Source organism: Myotis lucifugus, unplaced genomic scaffold (genome assembly GCF_000147115.1).
Source record: "Myotis lucifugus unplaced genomic scaffold, Myoluc2.0 scaffold_276, whole genome shotgun sequence".
Taxonomy (NCBI): Eukaryota; Metazoa; Chordata; class Mammalia; order Chiroptera; family Vespertilionidae; genus Myotis; species Myotis lucifugus.
In genome coordinates, this window is record NW_005871324.1 from 1,026,529 (window position 1) to 1,053,922 (window position 27,394).

Genomic DNA, 27,394 nt, shown 5'->3' on the forward strand with positions numbered 1-27,394 from the left:
GCATTTAAATATATAAAATAAATATCAAAAATATAAATCTTTGTTTTGCTATGGTTGCAAATATCAAAAAATTTCTATATGTGACACGGCACCAGAGTTAAGTTAGGGTTTTTCAAAATGCTGACATGCCGAGCTCAAAAGGTTCACCATCACTGTCCTAGTTCATAGGTCAACGCTCAACCACTGAGCCACGCCAGCCAGTCTCTTTCCCTTTTTTCAGTTGAGGAACCTGAGACTCAGGTTGATGATACGGTGGGTCCAGGGTGGGTGGGAGTTTCATTTCATGTCTCCAGAACCCTTGTTTTACAGTGATACTGAAGGAGACAGAGTGGAATAAAGACTCTTGGCAATGAAGGGACACAGGTTATCAGAAAGAAGTCCTAAGTTTGGACAAGTGGTGGGAGGGGAGAGGGAATTAGAGTGTTTGAGACCACAGGGAAAGCACAGGTAAGCTGGAGGGAGAAACAGGTGTTGCCTCCCTTACTCATTCCCAATCCCCTCTCTCTTGTCAGCTGACGGCCAAGGTGGTAAGGTCTGCTGTGGTGGTCAGAATGGCAGAGGAGCAGGAGTTCACCCAGCTGTGCAAGTTGCCCACGCAGCCCTCACACACACACTGTGTCAACAACACCTACCGAAGCGCACAGCATTCCCAGGCCCTGCTCCGGGGGCTACTGGCTCTTCGGGACAGTGGCATCCTCTTCGATGTAGTCCTGGTGGTGGAGGGGAAACACATCGAAGCCCATCGCATCCTGCTGGCTGCATCCTGTGATTACTTCAGGTGAGTTTCATACACCTATTCTCATAAGTAAAATAATAGGTAATCTGGGCTCCACTGGGCAGATGTGTTGGCACTGACATGACTGGGCCTGAGGGGCCAGCCAGAAGCTGGCAGGCACCCTCTTCACCCTTAGTTGCTCTTACTGCTTGTTTGGTGACTTGGTCAACAGCAGGAGAGACAGAAGGGGTCTTAGGGTTTATTTTTCTTTCAGCTGTTCATCTGTCTCTAAGGTATGTTCTCTTTTCTTTTGAAGATGATATGCTTGATAAGTTTGGTTTTACTTGTAATATTACACTTTATAAAATTAATTTTCTTCTCTAAGTACCGTATCTTGCTATAAAACAGATTTTCTTTCTACTTTACTCTGGCTTCCCAACATTTCATTTTGAAAAATTTCCAATCTGTGGGAAAGTTGAAAGAATATTATGAACACTTGAATACCAGTTAACATTTTGCCATATTTGCTTTCTCTTTGCATGCACATACACACGCTTTTTAAAAATATATATTTTTATTGATTTCAGAGAGGAAGAGAGAAGGAGAGAGAGATTCAAACATCAATGATGAGAGAGAATCATTGATCAGCTGCCTCCTGAACTCCCCCTACTGGGGATTGAGCCGGCAAACTGGGCATGTGCCCTTGACCGGAATTGAACCCGGGACACTTCAGTCTGTAGGCCGACGCTCTATTTACTGAGCCAAACCGGCTAGGGCCACACACACTTTTTAAAAAGACATTGTGACAGTTTATGTCTCAGTCTTTCAGTGCCACATCTCTTAAACATTTGGTGAGATTACCTGTCTCATTAGTTATAAGGTTTTTCCCTTATAAAATTGATAGCATATGGGCAGTCCTATCAACGTGTAAATATATATAAAGCCTTTGTCCCAACAATTGCTTCTGTAGGAATTAATCCTACAGTCACATGTGCAAAATGTGGCGATAGGGCCTCCATTGAATGAAAAAAATGGGAGATTAGAAGTAAACCAAGTGTACCCCAGCAGGAATGGGTTAAATCAATTATGATAGCCTTATATACCAATTAGAATCCATTTCCAAGGTATATTGACTCAAAACAGTGTAGATATGTGGACTGCCTCTAGTACTAGTGCTGCCCTGGGGAGGGGACCTAATGGCCTGGAGCAGAGGAGAGAGAGGCTGTCACCCTTCCATATATTTTAAATCTTGTACTATGTATGTGTACTAACCTAGTTGAAAAATTTAAAAAATGTAAAAATAGCCAAACCGGTTTGGCTCAGTGGATAGAGCGTAGGCCTACAGACTGAAAGGTCCCAGGTTCGATTCTGGTCAAGGGCATGTGCCTGGGTTGCGGGCACATCCCCAGTGGGAGGAGTGCAGGAGGCAGCTGATTGGTGTGTCTCTCTCATCGATGTTTCTAACTCTCTATCCCTCTCCCTTCCTCCCTGTAAAAAATCAATAAAAAATATATATTTAAAAAAAATAATAAAAAAAATAAAAAATGTAAAAATAGCTACTCTATCATCTTTATGTTGTTGTCATATTTTAGTCCTGATGCCTCCCCTGACCACCAGCCCCTTCCCTCTGCATCGACTCTCCACTGGGATGCCTCATGAGCATTTCACACTGATGGTGCCACAATAGGACTCCCACTGCCTTCTCTGACCCTGTTCCTCTCAAGTCCCCATCTACCCAGCTGGCTGCACCATGACCCCAGTCAAGGGCCTGATTCTTCCTGTGCTCTGCTAGATCCATTCTGTCAGCGTGTTCTCTCCAATCCTTTCCAGGGTAGTTTCAACTATAGCTCTCCAGCCATGTGGCCCTAGCCAGGCCTGGTGGAACCTTCCCACCTCTCCTCTAGCCCTTCCACTCTGGCCAACAGCACCTGAGCTTGAAGAGTCAGTCAGCTCATGCCATTTTCCTGCATAAAATTCCTTGACAGCATCTCATTATGCTTGGATTTAAATCTAGACTCTACCCTGCCCTGGGGGTAGCAGGACTTGGCCGGTGTCTTACCTCCAGCTCACTTCCTCTTTGCCCTGGCTGCCTGTGTGCCAAGCTTGTCCTTGCCCCCCCCCAAGGGTGTTCATTTCCACCTAGAACACTGTACCCCGGTTGGGGAGGTGCTGCCTCGTCTCATTTCAGTTCCTCAGAGTGGGCCTTTCTTGCCCCCATTGTTCTCCACCTGCTCTACTCTCCCAGTCATGCTCTCCTCAATCATATGTCCTGTTGAGTTTCTTCCCAGCATTCCCACAATCTGAAATACCTTGTTCTTTTGTTGTCATTCTTCCTAGCATTAAACTTTTTGTATGTAGGAATCTTGCCACAGTACTTAACTGTTAGTTCTCTTTTGCTCTGGGAAGGGTATCTGGCATTTAGTAGGTGCTCAGTAAGTATATACTGAATGGGATGACTCCCATTCATTCCTTTTTTCATAACATGCTCTGGGCTGCTGCTGTGATTCAGGAAGTATACTTAGTGGATGCAGCAGAAAGCAAGCCAGTCATAGTCTGTGCCCCCAGGAGGCTCATGTGTAACTCCCTAGGGCCCATGAAAGGGGACACAGGGCAGTTTTTAGGATGGTTGCTCAAACTTGGCCAGGAACTTGTGGATGCCTTTTGTGGGATGACTCAGTGCTCAGATTGAGCCAGTGTCCTGTCACACAGTGGTGCTGGGTCAACCTGCTCCTTGGTCCTGCTCCACATGCTCTTTGCAGCCTGGGCTGGTGGCCCAATTAGTATAACTCCACTATCTCGTGTCTTCTCTTTGCAGAGGAATGTTTGCTGGGGGATTGAAGGAAATGGAACAGGAAGAGGTCCTAATCCACGGTGTGTCCTACAATGCCATGTGCCAAATCCTGCATTTCATATACACTTCCGAGCTGGAGCTCAGCCTGAGCAATGTCCAGGAGACGCTGGTTGCCGCCTGCCAGCTTCAGGTGAGGCTCACCTCATTGGAGCAAGGCAGACACCCATACATAGGTGTGGTTTCCCTGGCTGCCTGCCAGGCACAGGCATGAGGGTGGGTCAGGCAGGTGAGGACACGAGGCAGTAAGAGAGAGAGGAGTGGGGTGGAAGCCCCGGGTAGTGCTTGGCTTGGCCAGCTCTGGACACTGAAGCAGAGCTGCTCTAAAGGTCGCCAGGTCCAGGTTCCTCCTCTGCGCTTGTCCTCTGCTTTTCTGCTGATCCTTTATGTCTTCCTGGGTCTCCCTGCCCTGAAAGGTCTGCATGTAAATAAATGGCCGAAGCCGAACCTGTGACATCCTGTGGATGCTGGCATCTGGCGAAGCTGAGCTTCCCCCAGTGTTGCAGCTTAGGCCCTTTCTGCCCATCCTCTCTACTTGGTCTCGTTGATCTCTGACACTGCTTTCCCCTTTGTTATTGAACTTTAAATACTTATTTTCCTACAGAATTAAAAAAAGTCTTCTGGCCCTAGCTGGTTTGGCTCGGTGGATAGAGCGTCGGCCTGCGGACTCAGGGGTCCCAGGTTCGGTTCTGGTCAGGGGCATGTACCTTGGTTGTGGGCACATCCCCAGTAGGGGGTGTGCAGGAGGCAGCTGATCGATGTTTCTCTCTCATCGATGTTTCTTGCTCTCTATCCCTCTCCCTTCCTCTCTGTGAAAAATCAATAAAATATATATTTAAAAAAAAAAAAAGTCTCCTGAGGCTTTGACAGTCTAATACACATTTTAGAAAACTGCATTGACTCTTGGCAATGTTGGTGCATGTACACAGGCTGGGCCTGCACATGCCTTTGCTCTTATAAAGAGCTGTCCATCAGGCAGCCTGATTGGGCTTGAGAGACATCTCTTCCCATATTTCTTGAAAGTGAAGTGAAATGCTACACTAAATTCATTATCCTCAGCTTTTAAAAAATATTTTTTAAATTGATTTCAGAGAGGAAGGGAGAGTTAGAGAAAGATAGAAATATCAATGATGAGAGAGAGTCAATAATGAGAGAGAATTGTTGATCAGCTGCCTCCTGCACGCCCACATTGGGCATGTGCCCTGACCAGGAATTGAACCATGACCTCCTGGTTCATAGGTCGATACTCAACCACTGAACCACACTGGCCCACTAATCCTCACCTTTTTTCAGGTCAGAGCATATTTGGGGCAGTCAGAAAAAACTCAAGTCATAGGAAAACCAACCTGCTCAGGGCATCTGGAGGCCCTACCCTGAACTCTTGTGCCATTATCCTCAGAGCGGCAGGTGGCAGAAGAATTTCCTCACATGTTTGTTTGTGTGTTTTTTTTATTTCAGAGAGGAAGGGAGAGGGAGAGAGATAGAAACATCAACGATGAGAGAGAATCATTGATCAGCTGCCTCCTGCGCTCCCCTTCCTGGGGATTGAGCCCAACCCTGGCATGTGCTCATGACCAGAATCGAACCTGGGACCCTTTAGTCCTTAGGCCATTGCTCTATCCACTGAGCAAAATCAGCTAGGGCTCCCCAGCTTTTTTTATTCAGAGATCTCTTCTGTTCCCACATCCTGGTCATTCTCATCCAGTTCTTACAACACCTAAGTCACATATTCAGCTCTCTCCCCAGGGACTCACTGTCAGCATTGTCTCCTCCTCACTGCATACTCCTCTCCCCACGTCCCAGTCTGTGTCCCATGACCATTCTGCCAGAGCCTCCATGGCTCCTTGAGCTCTTCCATCTTCATTCCCTGTGTCCATGTTTGGACAAGTCATCCTTGTAAATATTACCTGTAGCTAGCTATCTCTGTTCTCTGTTTCCACATCCTCATCTTTGTCCTGGCCTTCACCTCTCCATTTATACCTTCCAGCTGGTCCCTGCCTTCTCTTTGAATCCCTCATGCACACCAATACCAAACCATCTTCCAAAATGCCACTTTCCCTCTCCCACCCATCAGCTCAGAGATCTGCCGTTTCCCTAGGTCACTATGACAGAGGTTTGGCCAGTGCTCCTTGATACCTCTGGGCCATTCTGGGGGATGGTAGGGGAGAGGGAGCCCCCACTTCATCTTGAGCCACCCAGCTTTGTTTTGTTTTATTTTTAATGTATTGGGCTTCTATACAATGATGTTTTTTGTTGTTTTTTAAAATATATTTTTATTGATTTCAGAGAGGAAGGGAGAAGGAGAGAGAGATAGAAACATCAATGGTGAGAAAGAATCATTGATCGGCCACCTCCTGCATGCCCCTTACTGGGGACTGAGTCTGCAACCTGGGCATGTGCCCTTGACCGGAATCGAACCCAGGACCCTTCAGTCCACAGGCCAATGCCCTATCTACTAAGCCAAGCTGGCTAGGGCTTAATATATTTTTATTGGTTTCAGAGAGGAAGGGAGAGGGGGAGAGAGATAGAAACATCAATGATGAGAGAGAATCATTGATCGGCTGTCTCCTGCATGCCCCCTACTGGGGATTGAGCCCGCAACCCAGGCATGTGCCCTTGACTGGAATTCAACCCAGGACCCTTCAGTCTTCAGGCCGATGCTCTATCCACTGAGCCAAGTCAGGTAGGGCTGTGCAATGATGTTTTTAAAGCAAGTTTTACTTGGCATAACAGTTCCAAGTCCATAGGCCCATCAGATCATGTTTGTTCGTGTAGCCACTAGCTGTTGGTGATTTGTCCCCACCCCCCACATGCTGTGCCCTGTGTCTGAATTCCAGCAAGACCACCGCCACTGAGTCACCCCTGGCAAATGAGTTTCCTCCTCTGAGTCCCTTGTGGGGTTCCTTCATGGGATGGGCCTGAGGTGACTCCTCTGTGAGATTCCATCCGGCAGAGGGCCCACTGCTCTGACAATGAGAAGGCAACACAATCCTTATGTAGGAGGCTTTGATTCTCCAGGCCCACTGAGGGCAGTTTGCTTTCACCTTCTACCCAGGTCCTTGGTGTCCTGCTCATGACAAATCAGAAGTAGTATTTTAGGAAGAAAAAGCAAAGCGGAAGTTCAGGCTAAGAGAGGAACTGTGGTTGAGTAATGACCCAACAAAGCACTCTGGGGACATTCCATTTGGGGAAATACTCCGGGGACATTCCATTTGGGGAAATACGTGCCTGGAACTTGGCAGGTTTTCATTCAGCCCTTTAACATATCACCTGGAAAATAAAAGTAAAACCATTATAAATGTTTAAGCTTCAGATGCCAGCAGAATTGCTCTATGTGCACTGGTCAATTTGTTAATAATGCTGAAAAAGTGAGGTGATCCTGTTATTAGAGAAATTCCCAAATCCTATTTTCCTAAAGAATTTAGCAATACCTTGGCAGCTTTTCCTAGAGCCCTTCTCTCTGTCTCCTTTATTCTGTCATGCATTGGTTATCTAATCACCCTTTGGTTAAAGGGTTTGGTGTCCTTTAACCCTGTGGCCCAATTCTCAGCTCCCACCTTAGTGTCATCCTCTCTCTTGCCCTACTTCCAACCCACTGGGTCTTCTGAACAGTTGGGAAAGGGAAAGTGCAGGCCACCTGGGAACCCCCTTGATGATGAGTTGAGCCGTCCTCTATCCTGCAGGAAGGCTTTCAGCCTTTCAAGAACTCTGGGTCAGGTTGAGTGCTGGGTGGGTGTTTGGGAATGCCCTGCTGGTGGTTTTTTATTAATTTTTTAGAGAGAGGAAGGGAAAGAGAGAGAAAAACATTGATGTGAGAGTATAACATCGATCAGCTGCCTCCTGCATGCCCCTATTTGGGATCAAGTCTATAACTCGGTCATGTGCCCGGCCAGGAAATGAAACCTTTCAGTGCACAGGATGACACCCAACCAACTGAGCCATATCAGCCAGGGCCTGTGGGTGGTTCTTAGTATGTGGGTAGCTTGGGGCCTTTCTCTTGGGGGAGTGGGCAGATTTCTGGGCCTGAAGCTTTGGCTGGGCCTCCAGTTGTGGGGCTTGTAGCAGAAAGGAGCTGGGGGTTGGGGTGGAGGTCCCATGTGCATTCCAAACCAAGGACAGTGGACATCATGGCCATTGTGCAGCTTCCAGCTTTTCTGGAGATCTAGTACTTTTGATCTAAAAGGCAACTGACATATATCAGGGGTCCATTCTGTGCCAGGGAGTTCCTAGGCATGATGTCATTTGAAATTATTCCTTTCTACTTTATCCCTATTCTATATAATAAAAGGCTAATATGCAAATTGTCCCCTTGGGAGTTCGACCAGGAGACCAGGAGTCCAATTGCTCCGGGGGCGACACAGAACATGGCAGGTGACCAGTGGAGCAGCGGGTGCTGAGGGAGTGAGGGAAGGAAGAGGCAGGGAACCAGATCAACCCTGATCACTAGCCAGGCCTAGGGACCCTACCCATGGACGAATTTCGTGCACCAGGCCTCTAGTTTTATAGACAAGCAAACAGGCTCAGCGAGGTTCAGAGCATTCTGCAGATCACTTCTGAGCCAGGATTTAAACCCAGTCCATCTGCAGTGAACCCCATTTGTCTCTAGTGTTGGGAAAAGTGGCTGCACCAGCCTCTGCTCCAGGAAAGGTTGGGGGTGGTGAGAGGGCCAGGGGGAGCAGGAACCTGCTTCAGAGGACAGCCACATAAGGCATGTAACTACTGTCACTGTCTTCTGCACCCAGACACTGTTTCCCAGGCTTGAATGAGTCTTGTTGTCTTCACAGATCCCAGAAATCATCCACTTCTGCTGTGATTTCCTCGTGTCCTGGGTGGATGAGGAGAACATCCTTGATGTCTACCGGCTGGCAGAGCTATTTGACTTGAGCCGTCTGACCAAGCAGCTGGACACCTACATCCTCAAAAACTTTGTGGCCTTCTCAAGGACTGACAAGTACCGCCAGCTTCCTCTGGAGAAGGTCTACTCCCTCCTCAGCAGCAACCGCCTGGAGGTCTCCTGCGAGACCGAGGTGTATGAGGGTGCCCTGCTCTACCATTACACCCTGGAGGAGGTGCAAGCAGACCAGATCTCATTGCAAGAACCCCCCAAGCTCCTTGAGACAGTGCGATTTCCCCTAATGGAACCCGAGGTCCTCCAGCGGCTGCATGACAAGCTGGACCCCAGCCCACTGAGGGACACAGTGGCCAGTGCTCTCATGTACCACCAAAACGAGAGCCTGCAGCCCAGCCTACAGAGCCCACAGACGGAGCTGCGGTCAGACTTCCAGTGTGTTGTGGGTTTTGGGGGCATTCACTCCACACCATCCACGGTCCTCAGTGACCAGGCCAAATACCTGAACCCCCTGCTGGGAGAGTGGAAGCACTTCACCGCCTCCCTGGCCCCCCGGATGTCCAACCAGGGCATCGCAGTGCTCAACAACTTTGTGTATCTGATTGGAGGGGACAACAATGTCCAGGGATTCCGCGCTGAGTCCCGATGCTGGAGGTAAGAAGGGACCCTGGGCCATATTACTGCGGGTGATGCTATAGTGTAGGAATCACTAGCTCAGAGGGCTGGTTAGGGAGGGGTTCTGCATGGGCACATCACCATGGACCAAGGTGATCAGCCTTTTATATTGATCTTGTGCTTGTTGGGGTACCCCTGTTTTGCGGAACAAATTTCAGGTTAATTTGGAGAATGTAGATGGCGGTGACATAGGAAAAGGGGACCTGGATTGCTTTCTTTCGCTCTTGTCCCCTTCTCAGGAGCACACTCACCCTGGATCACACCCTGCTGTCTTGTCGGTGAGGGGCTAAGTTGTGACTCTGCACTTGGCTGAGTGCAGGGGAGGGAAGCCCATGGCAGGAAGGGTGGTTAAGCCTCAGAAGGAGGGGATTTAGGAGCTGGGAGCATGGACAGGCAGTTGCTCCTTCCATTTTGCCCTCTCTTGAATTTTGACACAACTCGTCCCAGCTTCCCTTTGCCTATCTGCTTTGCTCTTCTGACCACAAGCCAGTAGTGGAGCATGACTTCCTGTTGCTACTGCTCCCCTGAGTGTGCAGTCCTCAGCTCAGGGATGCAGGAAAGGCAACAGGCATCGCTGAGCCTCTTGCCAAATCCCTACCCCTACCCCTACCCTCTGCCCTGTCATCAGCAGAGTGGTCTCTGGAAAAGGCAATTTTCTGAGGGGGTTTAGTGGACTGCCATGGTCTGTAGGAGGCTTTAGCTCTGTCAGTCTATGAGGCTGCGATTCCACAAATTTATTTAAATGCCACTGCCTCAGCTGCCATTAGGTTTTCAGGTCCCGTCCACTATACTTTGGTTTGATTTCTTGGGATTTGATGCCTGTGGGAAGTTTCCACCTGTACAAACTGAAAGATGGTGCTGCAGAGGGAGAGCAAGAGTTCCAACTGCTCCTTGCATCTGTGAGCTGGGTGCGGACCAAGTTCGTGTCCATGATTTTACCTTCTGGGGTGAGGGAGGTGTGGAGTCTGGCCTGGCTATGCCTCTCAGAAGCATGGTGACCAGGACTGAGGTGGAGGTGACCATTCCTTAGCCACTTGTGATCTCCTGGGCCTGGAAGTGATTACCTTTGTTAGACTGAGGAGACCCAAAGCCAGGAAGCAATACTTTCACTCATACCAAATGCCGTCCCCAGTGAGTGTGGCAGCACCAGGTTCTAGCCTCCCTCTAGCCAAGCCTTGAAGTTTGTTTTTTAGGGCGCTCAGCTTCCCATTTGGAGAGCCAAGGTCAGATCTCCCTGCTGAGCAACCCACAGACCTGTAAATCATGGTCTCTAGCCCTCAGCTCATGGTAGGGTGGTTGTGTGCCTGCAGCGATTCTGCTAGCCCATAGTCTGTCCTGTTACATGCAGTTTCACACAAGATTGGTCTAAATTCCCCTTTCTTGAACATGTGCTATGAGACCCAAGCTGGACTCTGGAAAATGCTAATATCAGCCCTGTGATTGATAACTACAGCCTCAAACTTCACTCAGGAAGTGGACCACTGTGACAGGTGGGGTTGTGAGACCTGCCTAGTGGGAGTAGGCAACACAGGGGCTGGGGTTCAGAGCATCTGGCAAGGTGTCGGGGAGGGTCCTGGGGTCTGTCATTGCTACAGAGCAAATGTTTCCCTGATCTCCCAGTGGATTTTTTTAAAATATATTTTTATTGATTTCAGAGAGGAAGGGAGAAGGAGAGAAAGATAGAAACATCAATAATGAGAGAGAATCATTGATTGGCTGCCTCCTGCATGCCCCCTACTGGGGATTGAGCCCGCAACTCAGGCTTGTGCGCTTGACCCGAACCTGGGACCCTTCAGTTCTCAGGCCAATGCTCTATCCACTGAGCCAAACTGGCTAGGGCTCTCCCAGTGGATCCTTAAAGCTGCTAGATGGAAGATGGATCTTAATTTGATCTAAGAGTTTCATTCTCTCCCCTTCCCCCTTCCATTATTTCACCAGCCTTTGAACCTATAGGCTCTCAGAATATAAGAAAACAAGATTTTGCAGTAAATTAGGGTTTGCACTTTCAGGAGCTAGGGACTTCCCAGGTTATATCTTAAAGCATTGGTGCAGAAACTATATAAAAAGTTACCTCTTTTGGAGCAAATTGTATTTGCCTCCAAGATACCACTGTTTCTTTCTTTGATTGCATCTTAGTATCGACCTTCTACGTTTGTACCTTTCCCATAGCTCTGGGCTTCTGAAAACTGACTGCATGCCTTACCTGGTAGTAGCTGGTCTCACGTTGCCACATGTTCTGACCCTACTTAGAATAATAATTTTTTTCCTTAGGTATTCCCATGACTTATAGTATAATTCAAATAATTTTTTAATTGTAATAAACTTCATTACTAGTTATGGAAATGCTTAAGTCATGGAAATACCGAAGAAAAAGTCTACTAAATTTAACAAGAGCCCCAGAACATATTTGTTGTTGTTTTTTGTTTGTTTGTTTTTATAATTAAATCTTTATTGTTCAGATTATTACATTTGTTCCTCTTTTTCCCCCCCATAACTCCCCTCCTCCCAGTTCCCACCCCACCCTCCGCCCTCACTCCTCACCCACTGTCCTCATCCATAGGTGCATGATTTTTGTCCAGTCTCTTCCCGCATCTCCCACACCCCTTTCCCCCCCAAGAATAGTCAGTCCATTCCCTTTCTATGTCCCTGATTCTATTATAATCACCAGTTCATTCTGTTCATCAGATTATTTATTCACTTGATTCTTAGATTCACTTGTTGATAGATGCGTATTTGTTGTTCATAATTTGTATCTTTACCTTTTTCTTCTTCTTCCTCTTCTTAAAGGATACCTTTCAGCATTTCATATAATACTGGTTTGGTGGTGATGAACTCCTTTAGCTTTTCCTTATCTGTGAAGCTCTTTATCTGACCTTCAATTCTGAATGATAGCTTTGCTGGATAAAGTACTCTTGGTTGTAGGTTCTTGGTATTCATCACTTTGAATATTTCTTGCCACTCCCTTCTGGCCTGCAAAGTTTCTGTTGAGAAATCAGCTGACAGTCGTATGGGTATTCCCTTGTAGGTAACTGACTGTCTTTCTCTTGCTGCTTTTAAGATTCTCTCTTTGTCTTTTGCTCTTGGCATTTTAATTATGATGTGTCTTGGTGTGGTCCTCTTTGGATTCCTTTTGTTTGGGGTTCTCTGCGCTTCCTGGACTTGTAAGTCTATTTCTTTCACCAGGTAGGGGAAGTTTTCTGTCATTATTTCTTCAAATAGGTTTTCAATATCTTGCTGTCTCTCATCTTCTGGCACCCCTATAATTCTGATGTTGGTACGCTTGTAGCTGTCCCAGAGGCTCCTTACACTATCTTCGCACTTTCGGATTCTTTTTTCATTTTGCTTTTCTGGTTGGGTGTTTTTTGCTTCCTCGCATTTCGAATCTTTGACTTGATTCTTGCGCTCCTCTGGTCTGCTGTTGGGAGTCTATATAATATTCCTTATTTCAGTCAGTGTATGCTTACTTTCTAGTTGGTCCTTTATCACACCATCGAGGGTCTCATTAGATTTCCTGTACATCTCATCAAGTTTATCGACAGACTCTAGAAGCCTCTTGAGAGACCTCAAAAGTGTGGTTTTGAATTCTATATCCAGTAGCCTGCTTTCCTCCGGTTCTGTCCTTTGTGGCCTGTTTCTTTGTCTCAGCATTTTTTTATGCTTCGCTGTGTCGCTAGAGTGGCTTTCCGTGTTAAGTGTCCCAATTACCTGAGGTAGACACTCTTGGTGCACCCCCTTGTGGTCTTTGTGTGCAGTCTTGTTGTAGTTAAGCCTTGATTGTTGTAGGTAATTACTACTTGACCTCCAGGCCAACTGGCTGTGAGAATCAGCTGTGTCTGCAGTGGGAGAACTTCTGTCCTCTAGGGAGGTGCTAATCTAGCCTTTGCCTGGGGCTGTCTGGCAAATGGCTCTGTGCAGGGCTTGGGCAGGGCGGGTCCCACGGGATCAACAGGGCGGAGGAGGGAGCAGTTATGGCTGCTCTCAGTCCGTCCCCAGGGGCTCTGCCTCTCTGCGCCAGCAACCGCTGCAAACCTCGGAGGGACCGAATCCAGACAGTCCTGCTTCTCCCGTTTGAGTCTGGGTCCCTAGAGACTCGCCCGGATCTGGAGCTCAGAGTCTGAGGCTCCCTCCGGATTGAAACAGACAACCGAGCCCTCAGCCACCAGCCCACGCCGCACGCACTCCGCACCTTAGTATTTTACTTCAGCACTGTGCCTCCTCTGATTCTCGGTTCCTCCTAGTTGTAGAACTTCCACTCAGCCAGCCTTCCTGTGGTTCTGGATGATGTCCGTTTCGTCTTTTAGTTGTATTTTTGAAGTGGTTGTTCGAGGCAGCAAACTCCGGCGTTAACCTATGCCGCCATCTTGGTTTCTCCCGAACATATTTGTACTAACTCTAGATTTCACTTCTGAATTTGCAGTTGGATGATCCACAATCTGCATTAAAGTGATTAAAACTGATTATATCCTTATATGCAATAATAAAGCTTATTTTTTTTATTAGAAAAAGAATATTACTTGGGGATTTATTCTAACAATGTGGAATATTAATCCAATAAAGAGGAAAATGTGGAATTTAGGACACAGTGGGGAGATAAGAAAGCAGTGAAACTGGTTCTTGTTAAATTTAATAGACTTTTTCTTTGGTGCCTTTAAATTATTGATGTGGTGTGTGTGTGTGTGTGTGTGTGTGTGTGTCCTTAAATCTGAAGCCACAAATCCAAGTGAACTCTGCCTAGGAAGCTGTGAGGGCAGGAGACCAGAAGGAAGTAAGCGGAAGCATCTAGAAGGTATTGTGTCACTCTAGTGGGAGATGCTGACTTATGCTTGGCTCAGAATAGGGAAGAAGAGGATGTGAGGGCGATCTGGCTGTGACATCTGTCACCTCCTTGATCTCTAGGATTGTCTTGGCTGATCTGGCTGGTGTTCCCTTCCTCCCTCACTGCTCCATGTGCATCCCTCCAGAAGCTGTGCGCTCAGTTGAAGAGGAAAAGTAAATAAATAAATAAATTTTTTGAAACAGGGAAAAAGAGACATGTACATGAATGAGTGTCATGCACAGGAAAGGCAATAGAAGGCACCATCCTAGCTAGTTGATGGCCTCTGGATGGTGCACTCTGGACTGAACTGGCTACCTGTTTCCCGCCTAACCTTCACCTGGCTGTGCCTCTGGTCATTCATGTCTCAAACGTCACCTTCTCAGGAGGCCCTTCTCTTGAGAGCTTTGCTCTCCCCAGACCTTGCTGCCAGGTGGATCACTTTCCTTACTTCATCATCATCATCATCATCATCATCATTATATTTGTGGTACCCGCATTATATTGAGCACTTGTTCACTCTGTTCTCTTCAGCTTGTTTCCCACTCTGATCTTGTCTTGAGTTTCCCTCTGGATCCCCAGCACTGAGCGCTGCCTGATCCATGTTGGGTGGCCAGTGCATATTTGTAGAGAGAAGGAATGATTTCACTGCTAGTAATCTTACTCCTTCGTTAATTTATTCAGCAGACAGTGCATGATGTACCTTGATCAGGTGCTACGCTGAGGTCTAGGAATACAGATGTGAACCTTGGTTCTTTACAAACTTCCCTCAGGTTAACAAGGACCCTTTTTATGTATGTTGTCCTTTATGATCCTTCATGATAGCTTTTCTAGGCAGATGGCATCACCTTATTGGACAGGTGCAGAGACTGAGTGAATGTCTAGAGTAAAACTGATGCCCAGATGCACCCAAGTAAATGGGCAGAACTGGTATTCAGGCCTGCATCTGTGTGTGACCCAGATGCATGTTCTGTCTCCTGTAGCCCTTACTCCTGAGACAGCTTGTTTCCTGGAATTCCTGGGTGGCAGGGTAGGAAGAATCAGCTGCAGAACGTGCCTAACTTGTGCTTTAGGGCAAAGGATGCATCTGATTTCCTCACCAAATAGCATATGACACAGGCCAAAGAAAACTTTATTCACTCTCTTCAGAACTTGAAGTTTGACTTATTCTCTTTGGAGTTCATCTTTCTGTGTAGAAATAAAAACACTTATCTGAAAGATGCTATATCTATGCATTGGCTGTTGAGCAAGGAGGCTCCAGATGCAGGAGCTCAAGTGCAGGCACATGGGTGGATGGATGCCCAGGGAAAAGGGCCAGATGCCAGTCAGGGAAAGAGTGGGCTTTGGGCCTCAGGCTTACAGGGCCCTGGGCCCTTTAGGCTTTGTAATCATCTGTGTTCACCCAAACAACACACCACATAGGCCCTGTAGAGCACCAGGTCTGGGGCACGGAAAGAAGGGGTAGAGGCAATAGGAGGCCCCCTGGAAGTGGGGCAAGCCTGGGGCAGGCTGTGGGGGCTGGAAAGTTGGGTATGGACTTGGGTTTTGAAGGGCCTGAGCTACAGTGTTAGGATTTTGGAGTGGGACCAGGAGCTTTGCTGGTGAGGATAGGATCAATGGATAGAGGAAGCATGGGGTTCCATTTAGGACAAGTGAGTAGTCAGTTGGAGATGGGTGGGAGGCAGTCGCAGTGTAGGTCCAAAGTGCAGGAGAAAGCAAGGATTATAGTTAGTTGGTCTGGAGTGTCAGAGATCACCTGGGTTGAGAATTCAAAGCCCTTTGAAGGCAGAAGAGGGATGGGAGTGCAGGATGAAGCTGCTTGGGGACTAGACTTTTTGATAAAGGTTGATGAGAAGGAAGGAGCATGAAGGGCCGTGTCTTGGGGACAACTGCATCTCCAGTGAAAAGGGTGTGAAAGTGGCCTCCATGTCAGGAGAGCAACTTATGGTAACGGTTACCTGCTCACATGGTGCTGGGGCTCAGCAGTAACTCAGTAGAGGTCACCTTTCCTCCCAGTTGGCCCAGCAGTGCTCCTGCAGGCCAGGCTGACTCCTCCAGCTTCAAGGGAGGACCTGGAATCCCAGAGGACTCCACCCTCTTGATACTCACAGTCCAGTGTGGGAGATAGCACCTTGACTCTCACAGAGAGGGAGACCTTGAGAAGTGAAGAGGGCCCTCCAGTTGGGGAGGTTGGGAAAGCATGAGGTGCATGAAGAGATGAAGAGGTGGGTTGTGATGAGCACGTGTGGGCACTGTGCACATGGCAGGCTCGAGCAGACCACCCACGAGGGAGTGTTGGTGTTAGCTAGAGGCTAGGAGGCTGTTGTGTCCATCCACAATTCATGGTCATCCTGAATGAATGGGGGCAGGGCTATGGGGGCCATGGGGTGAGATGGAGGTGGCTGTAAGAACAGCCCTCGGTCAGCCTGGGGTGGATAGTAGAGTGGGCTAAGAACCATACCAGAGGTTATACCTGGAAGGGACCAGCTTCGTGGGCAGAAACCCAGGAGGCTTCTGCCACACCTCCCAGGTGTGCATCAGCCTGCTGCCATGGCTGTGAGTGGGTGTGTGCTAGTGTGTGGAAGCAGATGATGGGAGGGTTTAGGGGACATGGGCAGAACAGGAGGTGCTGTCTCACCTGTCAGTGATGTGCTGTCCTCATGTCCCCTCAAAAGGTATGACCCGCGGCACAACCGCTGGTTCCAGATCCAGTCCCTGCAGCAGGAGCACGCCGACCTGTGTGTGTGTGTCGTGGGCGGGTACATCTACGCAGTGGCGGGCCGGGACTACCACACTGACCTGAATGCTGTGGAGCGCTATGACCCTGCCACCAACACCTGGGCCTATGTGGCCCCGCTCAAGAGGGAGGTAAAGAAGCCCTTCCAAGAGGGGTTTTTCCCACCCGCTCCTTTCTGGGGTGTGTAGAATGAGCCAAAGACCCAGCCAGGGAGTCAGGGCCAGTGAGCTGAGTCCACATCCCTCCAAAGACCCTGCACTGAGAGTAGGAGGGGGACCCCTGAGGTTCTGCCAACTACCTGGGGAGACCCTCAGCAAGCACCCAGACCGCATTCCCCAGAATTTCACCCCTTCTTGTCTTGCCACCTTGGCCCTGGGAAGCTACTTAATCCTGAAGTTCAAATGAAGTCCTTTAGCACAGCTGAGATGAGCTAGGATGTGTCCAGAGATGTTAGACAAGAGAGATGAAGGCTCAGAAGCCTCACACTTCTCTAAAGGTCCCCTGGAGGGTGGGGCCTTTAAAACGCCAAAATCACGTGAGAATTTTTATTTTTCAAGTTGTTTTTTTTTTTAGTTGTTGTTTTTAGATCGTGTGCCTCCTACACAGAACCTTGGTTTGTTCCAATTTGGAGATGTTTACTTTAGGGAGGTCCCTCTTTTGTCCTATTGTTTTGGGGTACTTGGATCCTGGCCCCAAAACCAGACATGAGATCCCAGGGCAAGGAAGAGGCTAGCTCAGTGGTCGGCAAACTCATTAGTCAACAGAGCCAAATATCAACAGTACAACGATTGAAATTTCTTTTGAGAGCCAAATTTTTTAAACTGAAACCATATAGGTAGGTACATTGTTATTAACTTAATTAGGGTACTCCTAAGGCTTAGGAAGAGCCACACTCAAGGGGCCAAAGAGCCGCATGTGGCTCGCGAGCCGCAGTTTGCAGACCACGGGACTAGCTGATCCCGCAAGTCCCAGGTTTCAGCCTCTGAGGGCAGGGTATGCACCCTGTTGGTACCAGCATTGTAATTTTCAGAGCATCTGTTATACACCTTTGGGGATCCCTAAGCACCTCAGAAGCAGGGGATGGCATGGGGGATGAGTGGGGCTCTGCCTTGGGCTCTACTGAACTAGCTCTGGGACCTTGGCAGAAAGGAGCTCCTGCCTTCCTGAACCTCTTTCCACACATCCCCTCTTTATCTCTCACCCTTCCCCAGTCCCCAAGGGCCTGAGACTGACTCTTGGGAGCTAGGGGACTCCTTGGTGAGTCCAGCTCCTCTCCAAGGTCAGGGTCTCCTACCATGATTCCTTTCAGGCAGGGAAAGCTGGCATGCTCCTCGCTCCTCAGCTTCTTTGGGGAAGGGAGCCCCTCTAGAAGGATACTCTCTACCCCATTCTGGAGAAAGGAGCAGATTTTGCATGGGAAATATCAGGACTCCTTGAGACCTGGTGGATGAGGATGAACTGAATTCCTCTCTACAAGGGTGCTAGATGGGAGTGAGAGATGTGTGGGGGAGGAGCCTGAGGGATCTTTGTCTGGGAAGCTGCCGTTATCCAGTCTGGCCACAGAGGGGCACCCTTAGCCTTTAGTCCAGCGGTCGCCAACCTTTTGGACCTCACGGACCACTAGTTTAGTTAACTTCTTCCTGACTGCCAGTGTTCCTTACTTCATACATTCATTTATTCAGCAACTATTTATTAAGCACCTACCCTTTTTCTTTTTTTTCTTTTTTTATTTTTCACCTACCCTTTTTCTAATACCTGGGGATGCAATGAGGACAAGAAATGACAAAGGTTCCCCCATGGTGTTTACAGCCTAACCACTAAACAAATCTGTAAAACAATTCCCAATTGTGGTAAGTGCGATGAGGAAATTAAGAGGAGGTTGTGCTAAACAGGGCTTGGGGTGGGGAGTTGGGCGGGGGGGCTTTGGCAGGACAAATCTAGATAGACTATTTGGGGAGGGTCCATTTGACGACATGTCAGACTGAGGGAGGAAGGACCTTGTAGGCCAGGAGGGGACTTCATAGTTTATTCTGAGAAAGGGAAAGTGCTTGTGAAGAGAAGAGGAGTTAGAGGAGCAGGAGCAAGGACAGAAGTTCTGTGCTAGAGTGGAGGCTATTGAAGAAGGAAGAAGATGGATGGGTTTGAGGTATAGTTTGGAGGTAAACTGACCAGACTGTTGGAAACTAATAAGCAACACACTTCTAAGTAATCCATAGTTCAAGGGGGAATAATAAAAATACCTTGAACTGAATGAAATGAAAAGACAATGTGTCAAGATTTATTGTACCTAGCTAAAGTTGTTCCACCAGGAAATTTTGCAGCACTAAGAGCATACATTAGAGGGGTGTGTGTCTCAAATCAATAATCTAAACTCCTACCTCAAAGACCTGAAAAAAGAAGAGCAAAGTATATCCAAATCAAACAGAAGAAAGGAAGTAATAAAAAGAGCAGAAACCAATGAAATTAAAAGCAGATAAACAGTAGAGAAAATCAAAGAACTGTGTGTTTTTCCCCCCACAAGATCAATAAAATTGACAAACTTCTAAAAAAGACTGACAAAAAAAAAAAGAGAGAAGACAGAATTAAAAATATCAAGAATGAAATTGGTCATTCCTGCAAATCCTGCAGATGTCAAAAGGGAATAATACAAACAACTCTACACATGTAAATTTGACAACTTAGATGAAATGGACCAATTCCTCAAAAAAACTACAATCTCCACAAATTGCTCAGCATAAAACAGATAAATTGAATAGCTCTATACTATTGTTGAGGAATGTGAACTATAGGCCCAGGTGATATCACTGGAGAATTCTTATTCTCTCAAACATTTAAAGAAAATTTGACACCAGTTCTGCGTGATTTTCCCCCCAGAAAAGAGGAGGAGAGAATACTTCCCAATTCATCTTATAAAGTTAATATTACCCTGATACCAAAACTGACAAAAACAGTACCAAAAAGGGGGACAGATCTCTTATAAATGTACATATGAATATCCTTAATAAAATGGTGGCAAATAGAACTCAAAAACCAACAAAACAAACCACCACACCATTGCCAAATGGGGTTGATTATAGGGATGGAGGCTAGTTTCGTATTTGAAAGTCCGTCAGTGTAATTCACCATATTGAAATCATATGGTCATATCAGACAATAAGAAAAACACATTTCACAATAGTTATCCTATTACCAACAGACTTAATGGTAAAAGACTGATTTGAATGCTTTTCCCCTACGGTGGGGAACAGGGTAAGATATCTGCTCTCACCGCTCTTAATTCAGTATAGTCCTGGAAGTTCTCGCCAGTGAAATAGGCAACAAAAGAAAATAAAGGCATGCAAATTGAAGAGTAAGAAATAGCCCTGGCTGGTGTGGCTCAGTTGGACATCGTCCTGTGCACCAAAAGGTTGCCAGTTTGATTCCCAGTCAGGGCACATGCCCAGCTTGTGGGCTTAATCCCTGGTAGGGGGTGTGCAGGAGGCAGCCTATCAAGGTTTCGTTGTCACATTGATGTTTCCCTCTCCCTTCATCTTTCTAAAAATCAATTAAAAGTCTTTTAAAAATATAATCCTCACCTGAGGATATTTTTCCCATTGATTTTTTTAGAGAGAGTGAATGGGAGGGGGGAGAGAGAGAGAGAGAAACACCAACAAGAGAGAGACATTGATTGGTTGCCTCCTGCATGCCCCACAGTGGAGATAGAACCCGCAACCTGGGTATGTGCCCTGACTGGGAATTGAACTGTGACCTCTTGGTTCATAGGTTGGTGCTCAACCACTGAGCCATGCCAGCTGGGCACATTTTTTAAAAATATATTTTTATTGATTTCAGAGAAGAAGGGAGAGGGATAGATAGAAACATCAATGATAAGAGAGAATCATTGATCGGCTGCCTCCTATACCCCCTACTAGGGAACAAGCCTGCAACCAGAATTGCACAGTGATCTCCTGGTTAATAGGTCGATGCTCAACCACTGAGCCATGCTGACCAGGCTAAAAATCTTTTTAAAAAGCAAAGTAAGCCTGGCTGTTGTGGCTTAGTGAATGGTTAAGCATCAACCCATGAACCAAGAGGTCCCAACCAGGGCACATGCCTGGGTGGTTGGCTCGATCCCCAGTAGGGGGCATCCAGGAGACAGCCAATCTGTTTCTCACATTGATGTTTCTTCCACTCCCTTCCTCTCTCTAAAAATCACTGAAAACATTTTTTTAAAATGACAAGTTGCAGAATGGGAGAAATATTTGCAAATCACATATCCGACAAAGGACTACTTAACATATATAAAGAACTCTCAAAACTCACCAGTAAAACACACACACAAATAGATCCATTAAAAAGAAGGCAGAAGACTTTTATTGAGGAGGATATACAGATGGCAAACAAACACGTCATTAATTATTAGGGAAATGTATATTAAAGCCACAGTGAGAAAACCACCTCTCAAAATGGCTAGAATTAAAAATAGTGACAACAAATGACAAAGTGGAGAACACAAATTAGTGGTTGCCAAGGGTTACTAAGGGGATTCAGGGCAGGAAGGCAGTAGGTGTGACTATGAACAGGCAACAGGAGGGATCCTAGTGAAGATGGAAATGTCCTGTGTTCTTAACTGTGCCAACACCAGCATCCTGGTTGTGTTGTACTTATATAAGCTCTTACCACTGGGGACTCTGAGTGAAGGATACATGGGGCCTTTATTATTTCTTAGAACTACATGCAAATCTACACTTACATCAAAATGGAGTTAACTTTAAAAAAAACAAACACAAAATCTCCCTAGTTCTCCACCATTGATGGGCGAAGACATGCCCACTGCTCTGTCCCTTGCTCTCCACTCTCTATGCCTGCCACCCTGCATAGTGACTCTCCCTGGACCAAACCCTGCAACCTCCACACCTCATGGGCTCCTCTCCCCCAAAACACACAGTGCCCTGCCCTGGGACCCACTGGTACAGCAGGAGGGCCTTACATGTGGTAGCTATGAGATAGGAGGTCCTTGGGCAGGAGTGACTAGCGTGAGCACGAGTGCCTGTGGTGGGGGCTGGCTGGGCGCAATGGAAAGCACATGAAAGGTGGAGGGCCAAAATTAAAGGCAGGGTGGTGTATTCTCTTCCCACACACAATCCCATAACTTAAAATTAACATAAAAAAATTTTTTTTTCATTGATACTTAGAGGGGAAGGGAGAAAGAAACATCGATAAGAGAAACATCCATCAGCTGCCTCCTGCACGCCCCTCACTGTGGAATGAGCCTGCAACCCAGGCATGTACCCCGACCAGGAATCGAACCAGCAACCTCCTGGTGCATGGGTCAATGCTCAACCACTAAACCACACTGGCTAGGCTAAAAATTACTCTTGGTGTTCTTATTATTTTTAATACTCACCTGAGGGTATATTTATTGATTTTAGAGGGGAAGGGAGAGAAAAACATCAATATGAGAGAGAACATAGATTGGTTGCCTTTTGTACGAGCCCCACCGGGGATCAAACCTACAACCGAGGTATGTGCCCTGACTGGGAATTCGACCCACAGCCTTTCAATATACAGGACGATGTTCCAACCAACTCAGCCGCACGGCCAGGGCTTGGTGTTTGATTTTTTGACTTTTGCATCTCATTTTTCCCCTCACTGTACCAGCCATCATTTGCAAGTAAATATTTTGAAAGCAGGTCTGGAGGATTGGCTGGCCATTGGGAATGGAGAGAGGTGGAGGTAGGCAACAAAGGGTGGGTCAGGGGTTCCCAGAACTGACAGATTCCGTTCTTCCCCTGTGGAAGCTCAGGCTCTGTAGAATCATTCCCCATTAGGAAAAGGATATGGGTGGGTGACTAGACAGTACGTCCAGCAAAAATCCAGGGAGCTTTCTCATCTGAATGTGAAGAGGAAATCAGTGAAGCCAGGAAGTGTCAGGCAGTTGAGGGGTAGGAGCAGCCTTGGCAAAGGCCGCTGGTTGCCCTCCCTCACTGCTCTCTTGGCCCCTCCCCTGTTCTCTTGGTGGCCCATGTAGGTGTATGCCCATGCTGGCGCCACACTGGAGGGGAAGATGTACATTACCTGCGGCCGCAGAGGGGAGGACTACCTAAGGGAGACGCACTGCTATGACCCAGACAGCAACACCTGGCAAACTCTGGCGGATGGGCCTGTGCGGCGGGCCTGGCATGGCATGGCCACCCTCCTGGACAAGCTGTATGTGATCGGGGGCAGCAACAATGATGCTGGCACCAGGAGGGATGTGCACCAGGTAAGTGCAGCTGGGCTGCCTTACACACCTGTTGTTATTCTGCCCCTTCCAATTGTTATGGATGAAAAATTATTTGTAACATGTGCCTCCTTTTTATTTTTTTATATTTTTATTGATTTCAGAGAGGAAGAGAGAGATAAAAACATCAGTGATGAGAATTATTGATCGGCTGCCTCCTGCAAGCCCCCAACTGGGGATTGAGCCCGCAACCCGGGCATGTGCTCTGACCAGAATCGAACCCGAGACCCTTTAGTCCACAGACTGACGCTCTACCCACTGAGACAAACCAGCTAGGGCTGTTTTTGGGGGGTGTTGGTTTTTTTTTTAAGCAGTTACAGGTTCCAGCAAAAAATTTTTAATGATTTTATTTTTCAGTTTGGTTCGTAGCAAATTTGAACAGAAACTAGATAGAGCACAGAGGATTTTTGAAAGTATGAAAATACTTTGTAAGATATTATAATGATGGGTACATGTCATTAGACATTTGTCCAGACCCATAGAATGTACACCACCAAGAGTGAGCCCTGCCCTAACCGGTTTGGCTCAATGGATAGAGCGTCGGCCTGCAGACTCAAGGGTCCCAGGTTCGATTCCGGTCAAGGGCATGTACCTTGGTTGCAGGCACATACCCAGTAGGGAGTGTGCAGGAGGCAGCTGATCAATGTTTCTCTCTCATCAATGTTTCTAACTCTCTATCCCTCTTTCTTCCTCTCTGTAAGACATCAATAAAATATATTAAAAAAAAAAAAAGAGTGAGCCCTAACTATGGATTTTGGGTGATTATATGTCAGTATAGATTCATCAGTTGTAACAAATGTGTCCCATGTAGGGGTTGTTGATATTGAGGGAAGCTGTGCATGTGTGGGAGCAGGGCATATACGGAAAATCTCTATACCTTCTTAATTTTGTTATAAACCTAAAACTACTCTAAAAAATTTTTTTTTAATTAACAGAAAGTACAGAGATTTTCCATATTAGCCCCATTCCCACACACACACACACTGTCGACATCCCCTACAAGAGTGGGACATTTGTTACAGTTGATGAACCCACGGTGACCATCATTATCATCCAGAATCCACAGTTTACATCAGGGCTCACTCTTGGTGGTGTACATTCTGTGTGTTTGGACAAATGTCTAATGACATGTGCCTGCCATTATAATCATATGGAATAGTTTCACTTATTTTTATTATTATTAAAAACCTTAATTGTAAAGTTAATATAACCACTTTGCAGAACCTTTAAATAATGGAGAAGGGTGAAGAAAAACACGCATAATCCAGCCCCATGCCACTATTTTTTGTCCTTCTACCTATGCATGGTTTACACCCAATTATAGTTAAAGAACCTCCCATTCTACTTCTGGCTGAAGTTCATCGAGGATGTCTTCCAGTTACTGTTTGATCTCCATAGCCACTACTTACCCCTACCTTGCTGGCTGTGCAGAATTCTTTCAGACTAGTGTATCATTTGGGTTGGTCTAAGTTTTAACTGTTCCAATAACATAATAAGTAATATTTGCTTTATAGAGCTTTTCCAGTATATTGGATTATTTCCTTAGGCTAGAGCAGTGGTTCTCAAAGTATGGTTCCCAGACCAGTAGCATTAACATTATATTAGAATGCACTAGAAATGCAGATTCTCAGGCCCCACCCAAGATGCGCTGAGGAAGCTCTGGAGGTGGGCTCAGCAATCTCTTTTTAAACAACCTCCTTCCCCAGTGGTGAGACCAACTGGACTCTCGTGTATTTGTTTCCTATTGCTGCCATGACAATGCACTACAAATTTCACACCTTAAAGCAACATACCTATTTTCCATATCCTTGTTTGCTCAGGGTTTTGGCAGATTCAGTTCTTTGTGGTTGTAGGACTGAGGTCCCTGTTTCCTTTCGGGCTGTCAGCTAAAGGCCCTTTACGGCTTCTGGAGACCTCTGCATTCCCTGGCACGGGGCCACTTCATCGTCAAAGCCAACAACGGCAGGTTGTCCTTCTCATCTCTCCTGTCACACCTTCCCTTCCACTTTCAAGGGCTTGTGAAACTAAGTGGTTCCACCAGGATAACCTCCCTTCTCCATGTTCACACCCGTAATCACATCTGCAAAGTCCCTTCTGCTGCATTAAGTAACACAAGTTCTAGGAATTAGGACATGGCCTTTGGAGGGCCAGTATTCTGCATATTCTAGCTGGAGACCCAAAGCTGATTATTAAGTTAAAAAGGTAAGATTTGTATGGCTCTTAATACATATTGCCAAATTGCTTTTTTCCTGGCTTGTCAGACAATTGCATAGCAGTATAGCTTCACTACATCTTCACCAGCATTTGGTTTTATGGGTTTTGGTTATGGTTGCTAGTTAACAGTTGACAATTTTTCCTGACCATTTATTTTACATTTTTAAAAAATATATTTTTATTGATTTCAGAGAGGAAGGAAGAGGGAGAAAGAGAAGCATCAATGATGAGAGAGAATCATTGGTCGGCTGCCTCCTGCACACCCCACACTGGGGGTCGAGCTTGCAACCCGGGGCATATGCCCTGACTGGGAATCAAACCCTGACCTCCTGGTTCATGGGTCAACTCTCAACCACTGAGCCACGTCAACCAGGCTATTTTGCATTTTTTTTTTTTTACATTTTCTTTTTTTTTTTTTTATTGCTTAAAGTATTACAAAGGGTATTACATATGTGTCCTTTTTTTCCCCCACCCTTGACAATCCCCTGGCTTCCCCTACCCCCCAGTGTCTTATGTCCATTGGTTATGCTCATATGCATGCATACAAGTCCTTCGGTTGAACTCTTACCCCCATCCCTCCTGCCCCCCAACCCTCCCTGGCCTTCCCGCTGCAGTTTGACAATCTGTGTGAGGCAGCTCTGCCTCTGTATCTATTATTGTTCAAAAGTTTATAATGGTCTCTATTATCCATGAATGAGTGAGATCATGTGGTATTTTTCCTTCATTGACTGGCTTATTTCACTTAGCATAATGCTCTCCAGCTCCATCCATGCCGTTGCAAATGGTAAGAGTTCCTTCTATTTTGCATTTTTAGAGTTACTAGTAGGTTGAACATTTTCCCATGTATTTGTTTACTGTTTGGGGTAATTTTGAGAAAAGAGAACATTGAGGGTCATTAGCAGTAGCTATTTCCATATTTTATTTGCACTTCCACCTGGTGTGGGGTGCTGTCGGTGGGGGTAGGGTTGAGGGCGGGGGCTAAAAATATAACGTGGGACCTCAATCATCTTCAGTCTTATGGAGAGAAGAGAACCAGTACCACCAGACCATGGAAAATAACAGCATGCCAACTGGAAGACACCCACACACTAGGGGCCACAAGCTGACTGAGGGCCCTGGAGATGGGACAGAGTGTTTTAAACACTGGCCCTAAGCCCTTCCTCCATGGGTCAGGGTTTGCCCACAGCCCTACATGTCCCTCAGCCTTGGTTCAAGTCCAGGGCCTGGCCGAGAGTGCTGTCCTGCCCAGCTGGCCTAGTCCAGGCTGGCAGCCCTGTCCCAGCAGGTGCCCCAGCTTTACTCGGGCCTTGGCTTTACAGGTGGCCTGCTACAGCTGCACATCCGGGCAGTGGTCATCTGTCTGCCCACTCCCAGCGGGGCATGGTGAGCCTGGCATTGCTGTGCTGGACAACAGGATCTATGTGCTGGGTGGCCGCTCACACAACCGTAACAGCCGCATGGGCTACGTGCACATCTATGACGTGGAGAAGGACTGCTGGGAGGAGGGGCCCCAGCTGGACAACTCCATCTCGGGCCTGGCGGCCTGTGTGCTCACCCTGCCCCGTTCCCTGCTCCTGGAGCCGTCCTATGGGACCCCTGACCGCCAGGCCGACCCGGACTTCGGCTCGGAGGTGATGAGTGTGTCTGACTGGGAGGAGTTTGACAACTCCAGTGAAGATTAGGGCTCTGGGGCTGGTGTCAACAGGAAGGGAAGGGTGGCAGGAGCTCCGACGGCAGCCCAGGCCAGAGCACTTTACCCCAGGGCACTGAGACCCTTCCTTCTGCACCCCAGCCGGCTGGCTCTTGCCACCCTTCCTTCACATCAGCTATCTGCCAGCTTGCAGCAGGTCTTTGTGGGGCTCTGTAGACCGGCTGTGGATCACCGTGCAGGGGGAAGTGTTCAGGAAGGCTTGGTCCCCTGAAGGGGTTTACCAGGCCTGCTGCTCCTCAGCTCACACAGGGTGTGCCGTCACCAGCTGTCTTGGCCTCCCTGGTTCTGCTCCCTGCTGGGCTGAGAAGGTGTCCTCCCAAAGGATCTGGGCACTGGCACCCGGGTGAGGTGGCTGAGGTATATTGAGCCCCCTTCTGTGGGCAGGGGTAGGGTGGACCCCTCACCTACCCAGCAGCCAAGAGAGCAATTGAGAGCTCCCAAGGACTGGAGAAGGAGCAGAGTTGCATAAGGTTGCTTGAGACTGGTTCTAGTGATAAGAGGATCCCCTACAGCTGGGCTTTTCTGACCCCATGTTGTTGATAAATGAAATAAATCATCTTACAAAAGGTA

The 27,394-nt window shown here is 47.3% G+C and overlaps 1 protein-coding gene across 1 annotated transcript; it reads left to right on the top strand.

The window, feature by feature from the left end:
- The first annotated feature begins 497 nt into the window (after positions 1-497).
- On the top strand, positions 498-27,394 carry KLHL22 (kelch like family member 22). Its single transcript, XM_006099531.3, has 6 exons — positions 498-778; positions 3,531-3,696; positions 8,348-9,066; positions 16,576-16,768; positions 22,648-22,881; positions 26,433-27,394. Exons 1-6 carry the CDS (start codon positions 552-554, stop codon positions 26,793-26,795), a joined length of 1,902 nt encoding a protein of 633 aa, XP_006099593.1. The 5' UTR covers positions 498-551; the 3' UTR covers positions 26,796-27,394.

Excerpts from the sequence above, each read along its gene's own strand:
- KLHL22 (XM_006099531.3), top strand. The coding sequence starts at position 552 with ATGGCAGAGGAGCAGGAGTTCACCCAGCTGTGCAAGTTGCCCACGCAG. Across the intron at positions 3,697-8,347 it reads TTGCCGCCTGCCAGCTTCAG|ATCCCAGAAATCATCCACTT; the intron begins GTGAGGCTCACC and ends TTGTCTTCACAG. Across the intron at positions 16,769-22,647 it reads TGGCCCCGCTCAAGAGGGAG|GTGTATGCCCATGCTGGCGC; the intron begins GTAAAGAAGCCC and ends TGGCCCATGTAG.